Genomic DNA, 15,527 nt, shown 5'->3' on the forward strand with positions numbered 1-15,527 from the left:
TAACTCACCCAAATCAAACTCTATCTGCACATGCTACATCTGTGCCCCCCCCCCCCCCCCCCCCCCCGGAGTGCACATGGTTTTGTCCATTTGAGAAGCAATTTGCTTTTGTGAGTGAACCAGAATAAGGGCCCCATGTGTGCTGTTATGTTAGTAAGGTAACACATCACAGTGTTGTTTGTTAAAGATAATTAAATTGTAACTCATTATTACTTTTACAATTCTTTAATGAGATATGACATTAACAATAACATGTTTGTACCACCCACAAACTACCTCATTTACCAACACTATCACATGGAATGTTGCTAGAGGCTAAGCAAGCATAATCAGGTGCAAATTAGAGGTGGAAAAGGGGACCGCTCACGTTGGTTGCCCTTAGCAACATACCATTTGAAGTACAGGTGACATTTACATGATTTAAGCAATACTCACTACATTAGCACACCACTATACTAGTGCAGTTTTTCATGGTAAACATTTTCTGCATACACTTTAGATAGAGACTAAGTAGCCAGCCCTCGGGCATGGTGCACCCCTGGAAGCGGTCCCAGAGGCCTGAGTGACATAGGATATAGGCATCATGGCAGTTCCCTGGGTAGCTTGCAACCTCAAAATCTTCATGTTGGCATCACATACCACCTGCACGATGATCACGTCGATTGATATGCCCCCTCACATGTGGGGCCCGAATCCCAACATGGGTGCAGTCTGTTGCTCCCAACACATTAGGAAATGCTGAGAGCCGATAGAATGCCACATTCAAGTCCTGCCACTCGGACTTACAATGTGGGAATGAACACCTGAGTTAAATGTTTAGAGTAAGTGGCTTGTGACACTCCCAATGACCATGAGGTCACAGACTGAGTGGAGCCTGTGGTAAATAAGTGGAGGGCACACACTCCCTCCTCTGGCGCTGCTTCTCCAAACGGCCAAGCTCACCAACAACCAGCTCCACTCCATTCTGCAAAATCTCCATCTCTCAAACCCTCACAGGTGCCCTTGATGATGTTGGGGCAGGGCCGGCACCACCACTAGGCAGCTCTAGGCATTTGCCTAGGGCGCCGGCACCTGGAGGGCGGCAGTTCGCCCCTCACCCCCAGCATGGAGGGTTAGCGTACTGTGGTACCTGTGTAAAAAAACTTGCGTCCCCGGCGTCCCTGCAGTGCTGGTGCGTGCAGGGGTGTCCGTGCCGCCGGGGGAACCTGCGGCGCTGTTATTGGGGTCCCTACAGTGAATAGAAAATAACTAGCGCTATGCGCGCGGCGGCGCGGGAAGCGCTAGTTATTTTCTATTCACTGTAGGGACCCCGCCGGCCGCGGCCAGCTTATACACAATAACAGCGCCGCAGGTTCCCCCGGCGGCACGGACACCCCTGCACGCACCAGCACTCAGCAGGGACGCAAGTTTTTTACACAGGTACCACCCCGCCGCCCCCCCCGGCACCGGGGCGCCCCCACCCCGACTCGCCTGGGGCGCTCCGGTGCCTTGCACCAGCCCTGTGTTGGGGTATATGTAGGGCAGTTTCGGATTATATTAGGTGACACCTGTGGTTAAATTAGGCATTTCTAAATTTTGCAAAGGTTGCTCTGGGTCCAAATCGCCCATCAGAACCTGATCTGCTCATGTGGAGATTTTTAGTAAAAATTCAGAGGTGAATTCCGAATTCACATCCTATTAAAATGGCGATTTGTATACTTTTCAATGGGAAAACATCTGGATGCGAATTGACGTGGGAATTAAAACCAAATTGACCGGGGAAAAATGCGATATTAAGCGCAATTCGCATCCTATTAAGTTGGTGATTTCCCAAAAATGTGCAAGTTTATCAGTTTTTGACAAAAAATTGCAATTCATATTGATAAATACCGTAAGCTTATCCCCAAATTTTAATTCCCACCCATTGTGAAAGAATATAGGTGGGAAAAATTTACATTTTGGGCGGCTTCTCAAAGCAAAATGAACAAAATGTTATTTATTACCAGTATTTATATAGTGCACAAATATTCCGCAGAGCTTTGCAGAACATCACATCACACTGACACTCTCCCTCACCCTGCAGCCTGCGCTCTATCACACTGACACTCTCCCTCACTCTGCGGCCTGTGCTCTTTAACACTGACGCACTCCATCACCCAGCACTCTATCACACTGACGCACTCCCTCACCCTCCGCTCTATTACACTGACACACTCCCTCACCCTGCGCTCTATCACACTAACGGGATCCCTCACCCTGCGCTCTATCACACTGACGCACTTCCTCACCCTGCGCTCTATCACACTAACGGGATCCCTAACCCTGCGCTCTATCACACTGATGCACTCCCTCACCCTGCGCTCTATCACACTGACGCACTCCCTCACCCTGTGCTCTTTCACACTGACGCACTCCCTCACCCTGTGCTCTATCACACTGACACACTCCCTCATCCTGCGCTATATCACACTGATGCACTCCCTCACCCTGCGCTCTATTACACTGACCCACTCCCTCACCTTGCGCTCTATCACATTTACACACTCCCTCACCCTGTGGCCTGCCCTCTGTCATACTGATGCCCTCCCTCACCCTGTGTTCTATCACACTGACACACTCCCTCACCCTGCACTCTATCACACTGACGCGCCCCCCACACTGACGCACTCCCTCACCCTGCAGCCTGCATGTATCACACTGATGCGCTCCTCACCCTGCGGCCCGCATCTATTACATTGACGCTCTCCGTGCCCCTGCAGCCTATGTCTATCACACTGACGCGCTTCCTCACCCTGCGACACTGACATGCTCATGTAAAAAAATGTTGCATGTAAAAAATGGCACATCAAGTGCCAAATCGGTTGTAGCCCTCCCAGAATGCTGTTGGGCAGGTTGAAGGGAAATGTAGGTCCGACTGGAAGTCAGACCTGTGTATGGGGCCTTAAGAAGAGAACCTGCATTGGCACTGAAGGGAAGTATACCGGAGTCAATTCTATTAGTAGTAAAATAAAAGTGAGAATGTGAATGAGCATGTACTAAACCAGGGCTGGGCAACACCGGCCCTCCAGATGTTGATGAACTACACATCCCAGGATGCTTTGCATTAGTTTTGCTATGTGGCCATGCTGAAACTGATGCAAGGCATGCTGGGATGCAGAGCCGGCCCTAGCCTAAATGACGCCCTAGGCAAGATTTTGGCTGGTGCCCCCTAGCACCACCACTAGTTCCGTCTCTGACCCTGCTCCCCTTTCCCAGCACCATCATCCCTCATCATAGCAGTCATCATTTTGGTGTCCCTACCCGCAATATTTTAAATAGAACCAGCGCACCCATTCAGTGCCTTTTTTGCTGAAAATTCATCTTATTTGCAATGTTATGACCAGCGCACACAAGGAGCTTCTGATGATTAAAATGATATGCAGCATGCCTTTATTCTGTGTATGACTGTGGCTGTACCTGCATACGGAATGCTATGTTACAGTGATTTCCATGAATACACTATTTCATATGCAGATACAGCCTCACTCACACACAGAATATAGGCATGCTGCATATCATTTTAATCAGCAGATGCTGCTGATGCCCCTAGGCATTCCAAATGCCCTAGGCAATTGCCTAGTTGACCTATGCCTAAGGCCGGCTCTGCTGGGATGTGTAGTTCATCAACATCTGGAGGGCCGGTGTTGCCCAGCCCTGTACTTAACAGTAGATTCAATATCAGTGTAAGTCAATGGGGTAGATATAGCAAGTTGTGGAAAGAGCTATGATGGAAATAAAGTACCAGTCAATCATATTCTGTCCCAGCCTATACAATGACAGTTAGGAGCTGATTGGTTTATCACAAGACTTGATACATAACGGGTTTATAACAGGATGGGTTTGTGTTATATCCTGTGAATGTCCAGGTTATGTCTTACATTGAGGCGAGCCCTACCCTCAAACAAACATATAATATACAATTATGTCATGGCTGGGTGGACACATAGCTGATCAGGGAATGATGGAAAGTGCAGTACAGGGGACTCACTGGATCTGCTGTAAATGCCTGGAATAGCCCCCCCCCCCCCCCCCTCCACAGCTCTGTGCTCTAATAATGGAACTTACGAGCATTTAGTGAGATTCACTCTTTCTCCCCATAGTCCATTTACTGTGACAGCGAGGATCATGTTGAGTTGCAAAGAGAGATATATGGAAGTATGTGAATTTTAAAGGTGATATCATAAACCGCAGGAGCAGAGATCAGCGATATGATGTCACCTTAGCTACTCGCAGTCACTGCGCTCCGAAGCTACTGACAGATGAGTAAACAACAGTAAATGTAATGGGCTACAGTGTCCCAATTATCATGGCTTGGCAGGACAACTAGCATTATTACCTTATACGTAACATATATGGAAAGCCAAGCCCCATTTAAGGTACCCGTGCTCTAACAATTGTCTGCAGCTACATATGATATAGTTGACTACACCGTCTTTACATTTAACATGGAAAACAGTCAGACTGGAGGATTCTAATTGTTATATATCATTTGCTCTGTATAAATGCTGCAGATTGAGGTAGACACCACCATGGTGCGCTGCAGTGGGCACAGACTATAGTACTGACTGAAATGGGCATGTTTATTATTTCACATGTATAAGTAGATGCCAACTTTATGGTCCAAATGTAATAGGGGGCGAGAATCAGAAAGTGAGAGATTTTGGGAAAGTTTTTCCATTTTTTATTCGGCAATCATTTACACCGAAAAAACAGGTTACATTTGCCATGTCAGTGATTGGCGCTTAAAAAAAAAGAGAAATTCTCCCAAAACCTCTCACTTTCTGATTCTCACCCCCTATTAAATGTGGTCCTGTATATGACGATATCTCAAACTACTGCTAATCAAACTTATTCATTTACATTGAGATATTATTGCTGTGCAGGACTTCCCTGCGGATCCCTGCTGGGGAAATCATTTCCAACCAGGAAACCCTTATTGTACAACAGACAGTGTTAGGTAACCACTCTACTTTCACATCCAAATGGATTTACTAATTATAGGAGAAAGCAGCCTCTACACCAGGGGTGGCCAAACCTGTCCTCAAGAGCTACCAACAGCTCATGTATTTCAGGCAACCTATGGATCTAGTATAAATGAATGCAGCAGGTTTGAAAATGTGACCGGTAGTAATGACTACAGCTGTGCACCCGCAAGGTGATCTGGAAAACATGGACCGTTGGTAGATCTCGAGGACCGGTTTGGCCACCCCTGCTCTACACATCTAACCATCTCTATACCCTCAATGTTACAGTGCCCTTTTGAATCTTTCAAAACTTTTTTTTACTTTAAATCAGGGACGTCCAACTGAAAATAATTCTTAGATAACACTTATGGGTAATGAAGTGGTGCATATGCCAGTAATGTATGGAACGCATGTGATATCTGTGTGTATGGAACGCATGTGATATCTGTTTCACAGCGACTGCTTTTTTCTGATTCTGTTTTTGTTAAGAAATATCATTTTGCCACAACTGACATCTCTTCTACACCCTAGACCAGGCTTTCCCAACCGCGGTCCTCAAGGCACACCAACAGTGCAGGTTTTAGAGATATCCAGGCTTCAGCACAGATGGTTTAATCAGAATCCCTCAGGTACTAATTAAGTCAGCTGTGCTCAAGCCTGGATATCACTAAAACCTGCACTGTTGGTGTGCCTTGAGGACCGTGGTTGGGAATGCCTGCACTAGACACATGTCGTTAGCCACCACTAAATCACAGACTACATTACCCAATCTCTCCCAGCTTGGTCTTCAAGGCGCATTAAGGCCAATACACACCAAAAGATACAGGCACGAGTGTGTAGAGATATAATGGCTATCGGCAGTGCTACATTACACAATGTGTACCCAGACAGATAACACTAACAGGACCCAACATGTGGCCAGTGCATACACACTTGCCGATATCAGGTTCGACAGGAGACAACACATGCGGCATTCTCCAGCTGTCATTGCGAACATCCCTTCTGCGGCCTTTAGATTTACTAGCCACAGAGTTTTGAAATGCATGTCAAATAATAATGGTGTTAAATGTTAAATCAGGCTGGTTTATGGGGGTTTATTTCTGTTGCCGTTTTAATTTCATTGTTCAATGCGGATGATCAACCGCTTTGACAAACCACAACTGAGAATCTCTACCCAATAGACCAGAAGTTCCCAAGCAGTCCTCAAGGCACCAAAACGGTCCAGGTTCTAAAATGGGCTTCACATTCACAGTAGTAACCCTCAGAAGATGGATCGATGCAGGCCCTACATCTAAGCATCAATTGCCTTTCTGCCCACAGGTAGGGGAAAATCTAGTACATTTCCTTGTTTAAGCCAAGTTGCAGTTTAGCTGGTTAAGAACATACATCTCGCTCTCCTCTATTACCCCAAGCTCATTAACGCAGAAATCATGCAAGCCTACTCTAACCCACAGAAATACTAATGCTATTATTATCCACCTCTCTGCAACAACCGCTCTCTCTAATTCCTACACTCCTGACTCTGCTGTTTCACACCTGTACCAGCCACTAGAAACGGCTCTTGATGAAGTGGCTCCAGCTTCCCATTACACCCCACACAGGCTTAGATGCCAGCCGTGGCACAACAAAATAACAAGACAACTACGAAGTCACGTAAAGTAGAACGCTATTGGCGTAAATCTCGTAATCCAAGTGATATCCTCACATAGACTATCTACCACTCCTACTGCAATGCTTTGGACACTGTCAAACAAACATACTTCCAATTTCTTATCTCTTCTTATGCCACCAACAGAAAAGCAACTTTTTAACACATTTAAGTCTCTTCTGTACCCTCCCCCACCGGCTACCATCAGTGCACAAGAATTTGCCTCCTACTTTAAGGACAAGATTGATAACATCCGAGATAAAATGGTATGGTAATTTTCATCACTGAGGGGAGGGGGGGGAGGGGGGGGGGAGCCGCTCAGTACATACACACTGAGCCGCTTTCCCCCTGCCCGTCGCGAACAGCAGGGAGAGGCAGAACTATGCAAAGCCGCCCTCAAAGCCGCTCATATGCTGGTATTACCAGCAGATGAACGGCTTTCCTGGCAGTGATGCGGGAGCGCGCAGCAGCACTCACTGCCGGGGCATACACACTGGGCGGCTTTGCTGTTTTGAACGACTTTCATCTCAGTCGCCCAGTGTGGATGTGCCTTAACTCTCTAACTACCATCCTATCTCTCAGCTCCCATGCCTCTCCAAGCTACTCGAGAGGCTTGTCTACTCTCGCCTCACACACTTTCTTAAGACTCACACCCTATTAGACCCACAGTCAGGCTTTTGTTCCCAACACTCCACTGAGACAGCACTGACTAAAGTGGTGAATGATCTGGTAACTGCCAAGTCTAAAGGCCATTAATCCCTACTCATTCTTCTAGCTCTTTCTGCTGCATTTGACACTGTGGATCACACACTTCTCATACAAACACTGCACTCCCTAGGTCTTAATGATACAGCCTTTTCCTGGTTCACATCTTACCTATCTGATCACTCTTTCGGTATTTGCTTCCCTTACTCTACTTCCTCTTCACTACCTCTGTCAGTCGGAGTTCCGCAAGGCTCAGTCTTAGGTCCTCTGCTTTTCTCAATCTATACCTCCTCGCTTGGCAAACTAATCAGCTCTTTCAGATTTCAGTATCACTTGTACGCGGACGATACTTAAATCTATCAACTCCAGAGTTGTCACCAGTGGTTGTGGGGTGAGGCTCTGAATGCCTCTCTGCCATCTCAGATTGGATGTCTTCTCACCATCTCAAACTCAATATTTCCAAAACGGAATTAATTATATTCCCACCAGCCAAGAACAGTTACCATCCTGATATCTCCATAACTGTTGACAACTCGACAATCTGCCCTACCCCACAAGCTCGTTGCCTAGGGGTCACCGTTGACTCTGAACTGTTCTTTGTTCCCCACATTCAATCTGTCTCCAAATCATGTTACATGCATCTAAAAAAACATATCCAAAATACGACCCTATCTCACACAAGACACTAGAAATTATTTTATTTATGCACTCATAGCCCGCATCGACTATTACAATAGTCTTCTAAATGCTGTTCCAAAAACAGACTCTCGACCACTGCACTCCATTTTAAATGCTGCTGCTTGGCTGATCTTGCGAGCAAGACGCTCATCGTCTGCTGATCCGCTCTGTCAGTCCCTCCATTGGTTGCCTGTGTTTTACCGTATTCTATATAAAATACTTCTACTCGCATATAAAGCTATTAACCATACTACACCAGCGTGTGAGTGTGTATATGTATATATATATATATATATATATATATATATATATATAGACAATGAATAACCTGCACCCATCGGTGCATATATATATATATATATTTATAAAAAGCTTTTTCTTCTGGACTTGCAACTTGGTGGGACGGCTATGCTATTACTGGTGCCTGTCCTGCTATGTCCCTATAGATTGTAAGCTTACAGCAGGGCTCTCCTACCTCCAAGTCTGTCTGTTGTTACCCAGTTTGTTTTATCACCGTCTACAATTCCAAAGTGCAATGGAATCGGCTGCACTATATAAGACGCTGTAACGGAATCTGCTGCACTATATAAGACGCTGTAACGGAATCTGCTGCGCTATATAAGACGCTGTAACGGAATCTGCTGCGCTATATAAGACGCTGTAACGGAATTTGCTGCACTATATAAGACGCTGTAACGGAATCTGCTGCGCTATATAAGACGCTGTAACGGAATCTGCTGCGCTATATAAGACACTGTAACGGAATCTGCTGCGCTATATAAGACACTGTAACGGAATCTGCTGCGCTATATAAGACGCTGTAACGGAATCTGCTGCGCTATATAAGACGCTGTAACGGAATCTGCTGCGCTATATAAGACACTGTAACGGAATCTGCTGCACTATATAAGACGCTGTAACGGAATCTGCTGCGCTATATAAGACACTGTAACGGAATCTGCTGCGCTATATAAGACACTGTAACGGAATCTGCTGCGCTATATAAGACGCTGTAACGGAATCTGCTGCGCTATATAAGACGCTGTAACGGAATCTGCTGCGCTATATAAGACACTGTAACGGAATCTGCTGCGCTATATAAGACACTGTAACGGAATCTGCTGCGCTATATAAGACGCTGTAACGGAATCTGCTGCGCTATATAAGACACTGTAACGGAATCTGCTGCACTATATAAGACGCTGTAACGGAATCTGCTGCGCTATATAAGACACTGTAACGGAATCTGCTGCGCTATATAAGACACTGTAACGGAATCTGCTGCGCTATATAAGACGCTGTAACGGAATCTGCTGCGCTATATAAGACGCTGTAACGGAATCTGCTGCGCTATATAAGACACTGTAACGGAATCTGCTGCCCTATATAAGACACTGTAACGGAATCTGCTGCACTATATAAGACGCTGTAACGGAATCTGCTGCGCTATATAAGACACTGTAACGGAATCTGCTGCGCTATATAAGACACTGTAACGGAATCTGCTGCGCTATATAAGACGCTGTAACGGAATCTGCTGCGCTATATAAGACGCTGTAACGGAATTTGCTACGCAGTTTAAGTCACTAACGGAATCTGCTGCGCTATATAAGACGCTGTAACAGAATCTGCTGCGCTATATAAGACACTGTAACAGAATCTGCTGCGCTATATAAGACGCTGTAACCGAATCTGCTGCGCTATATAATACACTGTAACGAAATCTGCTGCGCTATATAATACACTGTAACAGAATCTGCTGCGCTATATAAGACACTGTAACAGAATCTGCTGCACTATATAAGACGCTGTAACGGAATCTGCTGCACTATATAAGACACTGTAACAGAATCTGCTGCGCTATATAAGACACTGTAACGGAATCTGCTGCGCTATATAAGACACTGTACCGGAATCTGCTGCGCTATATAAGACACTGTAACGGAATCTGCTGCGCTATATAAGACGCTGTAACGGAATCTGCTGCGCTATATAAGACGCTGTAACGGAATTTGCTACGCAGTTTAAGTCACTAACGGAATCTGCTGCGCTATATAAGACGCTGTAACAGAATCTGCTGCGCTATATAAGACACTGTAACAGAATCTGCTGCGCTATATAAGACGCTGTAACCGAATCTGCTGCGCTATATAAGACACTGTAACGAAATCTGCTGCGCTATATAATACACTGTAACAGAATCTGCTGCGCTATATAAGACACTGTAACAGAATCTGCTGCACTATATAAGACGCTGTAACGGAATCTGCTGCGCTATATAAGACACTGTAACAGAATCTGCTGCACTATATAAGACGCTGTAACGGAATCTGCTGCGCTATATAAGACACTGTAACAGAATCTGCTGCGCTATATAGGACCCTGTAACGGAATCTGCTGCACTATATAAGACACTGTAACGGAATCTGCTGCACTATATAAGACGCTGTAACGGAATCTGCTGCGCTATATAAGACACTGTAACGGAATCTGCTGCGCTATATAAGACGCTGTAACGGAATCTGCTGCACTATATAAGACGCTGTAACGGAATCTGCTGCGCTATATAAGACATTGTAACGGAATCTGCTGCGCTATATAAGACACTGTAACGGAATCTGCTGCGCTATATAAGACACTGTAACGGAATCTGCTGCGTTATATAAGACACTGTAATGGAATCTGCTGCGCTATATAAGACACAGTAACGGAATCTGCTGCGCTATATAAGACGCTGTAACGGAATATGCTGCGCTATATAAGACGCTGTAACGGAATCTGCTGCTCTATATAAGACACAGTAACGGAATCTGCTGCGCTATATAAGACGCTGTAACAGAAGCTGCTGCGCTATATAAGACACTGTAACAGAAGCTGCTGCGCTATATGAGGTCGGTTTAAAAAATAAATAAATAACGCTTTCCGGTATTTTACTACGCTCCGGTGTTTGTGGGATTCATGTTTTCTGATGGTGAAGTCATTCATTTTAAGCTGCCATTAGCCAACAGGATACGGTCATTGGGTCTCCAGCATTAGGTCGACATGACTTAAGGTAGACATGCAGGAAGGTCAACATGGATTAGGTAGACAGGGTCATTAGGTCGACATGGTAAAAATGTGCCAACAGGCGGTATTTTACGCCCTACCATCCACTAGAGCAGTGGTTCCCAACCCTGGTCCTCAAGTACCCCCAACAGTGCACATTTTCCAGGTCTCCACACAGAATCACAAGTGAGATAATTAGCTCCACCTGTGCATCTTTTAAAATGTGTCTGAATAATGAGTGCACCTGCCGGGTGACCTGGAAAACATGCACTGTTGGGGGTACTTGAGGACCAGGGTTGGGAACCACTGCTCTAGGGCGTGGTGGGGATATAAAATAGTGTGCCGAAAGCATTGAGCCATGCGAGGGGACGCGGTGCTACATTTCGGCCTCCATGTCGGAACATGTGCCGACAGGCGGTACTTCATGCTTGTCTACCATAATGCTGGTGACGTAATGATCCGTACCCTAGCGGACCGTTACACATTGATGAACATGCAGCATACATGGATCAGTCAGAACCGGTCAGGACTTTCTCTGTGACATTTCCTTACTGACTAGTGGAGCCCAATTCGGTTTAAAAAAACAAAACAAAAAACAGGAGGTGACGCCTACAATTTTTTGGGTTGGAATCTACGAATTGAGGATTATTGGTTGCAATCGTTTTGTATATTTTTTCCCCCCCCCCCATGCCTAATGTGTCTGCACACACCAGAAGCCTCCACGTCCTCTGCTGTTAGCAAGTATTGCCAAGGCATTTATCATCGGGGTCAGGGGTCACTATACTTTATGTTTTTGACAGTGGCTTTCAAGTTGCAATGTCTGATGAGGACCATGCAAGAGCAATGCCTGTGGGGTCTCTGCGCTGTCCATTCATGGGGTATGGACAGGAAGTCATTGGAGAACAGAAGAAAAGGATCACCCAAAAATCTAAACTTTGCTCAAATCAACATTCGTTGCGATAGGACATTGCAAGATTCTTCACATACACATAAATAAATCCTATAAACCAACAATGACCATAGTAATGACCAGTGAGCGCATGGCTGGCAGTCCCGTGTGCTAGAGGTCGCACTTGGAAAAGTCATTGAGGATGCTTAGAAAGTAAGACGTCTATTTTGGCAAATGAAAATCTACAGCCCCAAGCTCGTTTCAGTCTGTAACATTTGTGTAGAACGCATGCACTTCACACCTTAGTGCCAATAGGAGGCTCTTTTGCTAAGTGTGGTTTTCACTAATTCCGGAGATTAAGGGGCACATTTATCAATGCGGAATATTACCGCCCAGGATCGCATTGTAAAATGCGATCACATCACTGGGATGTATCATCCCTGGCACTGAGGGGACAGGGCTCCGAAAGGAGCCCGTCCCTGCGATGCCTGGAGCCAGAAGCCGGGAGGTCAGCGCATGGGCGGTTATGCGCTGACCCCCGACGACCCCTCTAACCGCACTGCCCTGCTCGTGCAGTGCGAAGTGTAGCCATAGGCTACAATGGGCTACCGCCATCTCAGAATGGCGATAGCCCAGGGGTGTGATGCCGGGCTGCCCGATGTTGATACATCAGGCAGCTTCACATCCCCCATAGAAACCTATGGGGGATGCGGCCGGCGGCGTTGCAGGGAGGATCGCAGCAGGGATCTCCGATCCCTGCTGTGGTCCCCTTTAATACATTTAGGTGAAACTTAATATTTGCGGTTAACTTCGGGGGTTTAGCCGCAAATATTAGTTGATAAATGGGCCCCTAAAAGGCCCATACTTACCAGGTAAAAAATGCCCCGTGTGTATCTATAAAGGTGCGTACACACGGGGGAGATATATCGCTCAGTTTCTCCTTTTCATCAGTGACCAGAGATAGTCGCTGATGAAAGGGAACCTCTGCCGGGCGGTGCCGCAGAGGGAATCAGCTGGTCGCAGGAGCAGCGATTAGAAAGGGTCTGAAAACAGGAGCGCGCACCCATATTGCCAGCGATTTCAGCAAACATCGCTGCCGTGTGTACACGGCTTAACAGTGATGGGGAAAATTGCTAGGCTGAAAAATACTCATTGCATACACACTGAGTGCTTTTCACACCTTTAGCAGCACGCTACGGAAATCCGCCCACTCAGTCGCTCATCTGCTGGTAATACCAGATGAGCGGCCGGGCCAGCGATGATACCCGCTCATGCATTATCACTGGCCAGGCCGCGCATCTGCTGGAACACACTGGGCGGCTTTCAGCTGAAAGTCACCCAATGTGTATGAACATAGAATGTTGTGCACAATTAAGATAAAAGGGGGTTGAGGTGGACACTGTTGAACACCCGTTAGCCAGATGGAATCGGCCCATCCAGCTCAAACCCTGACAATTAGGGAAAGAATGGCAGAAGCAGACGACATGACCCATTTTTATATCATCTTTAGTTACAAGCCATTCACTATGTAGCAACCTGAAATATATATATAAGAAAAAAACGGGGTCTTGCCTTTATTTTCTGTGAATGAAGCAAACACCAAGGAAACAGACATTGGAACATTTTCATCCACAAGCAGCCTTGTGGCATTTTTATTATATAGAGTGTAAAATGCAATTGTCAGATAAGACATCTCTCTGTAACATACTGAATATCATCCAATTGTGATTTTATGTTAACAGTTAAACATTTTAGGAATAAAAAGAAAAAAAAAGTTAAATTCACCCTCCTTTAAAAAAACAAAAACAAAAAAAACGGAATGTTCCCAAGGATTAAATTGTAAATTCACACACACACAAATTAGCTTTAATTCCGTTTCTTTAAAAAAAAAATAAAAAAAAAATGGAGGAAAAGGCAAAAAAAAAGTAATCTGTACAAGAGGGGAAAAAAAGGACTACAAACATTCAAAATCATATCCCTTTTATTAAATCACAAGTCGTTGTTGTTGTTTAGCACATACTGTGGTTAATACTAGTTTTTATTTATTTTCTATGATAAATTTGACAATTAGATAAGAAAATTTTTAAAACAAAACAAGCAGAAAAAACAAAACAAAAAAACCATCAAGAACAAACCCTGGAGTTAAAAAATAGTTATTACGATTCTTTTTTAAACTTTTTCATACTGTTAAATGTTCCACAGTGTTTGCATTAAAGATTCTAACAGCTGAATTTTCATATTAAAAAATAATAGTATTTATTTCTGACAGCACAAAAAGTCATTTCCTGTTATAGCTTGGAAGTCTGATACACAGAGGCAACTGAATAACTGATAAACATTGCTTTATAAAATGTTCCCCTGACCTGCCAGAGGGACTGGAATCACATTGCACTGCGATGCATTACACGGCCCTCTGGAAGGACGGGGGTTAACAATCATTTGTTTTTATATTAACCCTTCAAAACCCTAGGTATTATACAAAGCCTACAAAATATGTCCCTGCACCCCCCCTCCCCATTTTATCCCGACGCACACTTGTCTCAAGAAATGGATTCAAATATTCGCTTTTTCAGAATGAACAAATAATTTCCACGTAACACAGATTGATAATTCTCTTTAAAAAAGAAATAACAAAAAAATGCAATAAAATCAAATACAGTCATAATACCAGAAAATTAGACGTAAAACATTTAATGAATTTACAGTTAAGAATATTTAAATACACATTTAAAATTTTTTAGGAGCCGTGTACATATTTTTTTGTAAGTTTTTGTTTTATCGTTGTGATAAGACCTCCAAGCTGCATTGTCCGATAGACAAAATGCTACAAAAAAATAAAATAATATATTGAGAGACAAATATGTTGCAATATCAGCACCAAGGGGGGGGCAGGGGCTACACAGTGGAGGAATATACATATATATTTTTTTTATTATTTGTATCCTTTTTTCTTCAATAAGTCTGATCGGTTCCAAAAAGAATTCATGTTAACACTTTTTTTCAAGGGTAAGAAATAAAAAATAAAAGAAAAATGAAGAAAAGAAAAAAAAAAGAAAAAAATTCAAAGAAAAAATAAAAAGAAAATACTCCCAGCACATTTCTATCTTTAGTATATTATAGAAACCTGATTCTTAGCAAAGTTCAGTATGGATTTAACCCTATCACTAGTGTTTTACAAACAGAAAGAAAGTCTTCATCAAAACGTAGGCAAATCTAGAAACTGGTTACAAATTAAGGTTCTTCTTCTGCAATGATTCCGAGGGAAAAACAAAAACAAAAATATATATTGCCATCAACGGGACAATTGTTCTACTGCTCCTGTAAGGTAAAGAGAATGAGTAAATGTGAGGGGCAGAAGGGCCATTCAGCAGTGCAGTCACATTGCGCTGTATTTAGTCAGGGATATAGAACATTTAATAGTTTAGTGACGGCCACCAAGCTGTTCTATAAAGCACCTCTTATTCTGGTGTCCTAAGAATACTCTGACTGCCATGCAGAAATCCTGATGTCTGCACTATTTTATGGAAGCCTTATCTATATACCTTCACGTGGGCTTACTAGTTTTACATAAGTGGTAGGA

The 15,527-nt window shown here is 44.3% G+C and overlaps 1 protein-coding gene across 3 annotated transcripts in view; it reads right to left on the minus strand.

Annotated features, from left to right (window-relative positions):
• Nucleotides 1–13,567: 13,567 nt before the first annotated feature.
• The window catches only part of FUBP3 (far upstream element binding protein 3), a 57,657-nt gene continuing 55,697 nt past the window's right edge, over nt 13,568–15,527 (minus strand). For all 3 annotated transcript variants that reach the window (XM_083160880.1, XM_083160881.1, XM_083160879.1), the window contains one exon: nt 13,568–15,265. In XM_083160880.1, coding sequence (XP_083017006.1) covers nt 15,257–15,265 — 9 coding nt within the window. In that variant the 3' untranslated portion in view covers nt 13,568–15,256. The remainder of the gene's footprint in view (nt 15,266–15,527) is intronic.

Source organism: Crinia signifera, chromosome 9, assembly GCF_055691185.1.
Source record: "Crinia signifera chromosome 9, ASM5569118v1, whole genome shotgun sequence".
In the NCBI taxonomy this organism is placed as follows: Eukaryota; Metazoa; Chordata; class Amphibia; order Anura; family Myobatrachidae; genus Crinia; species Crinia signifera.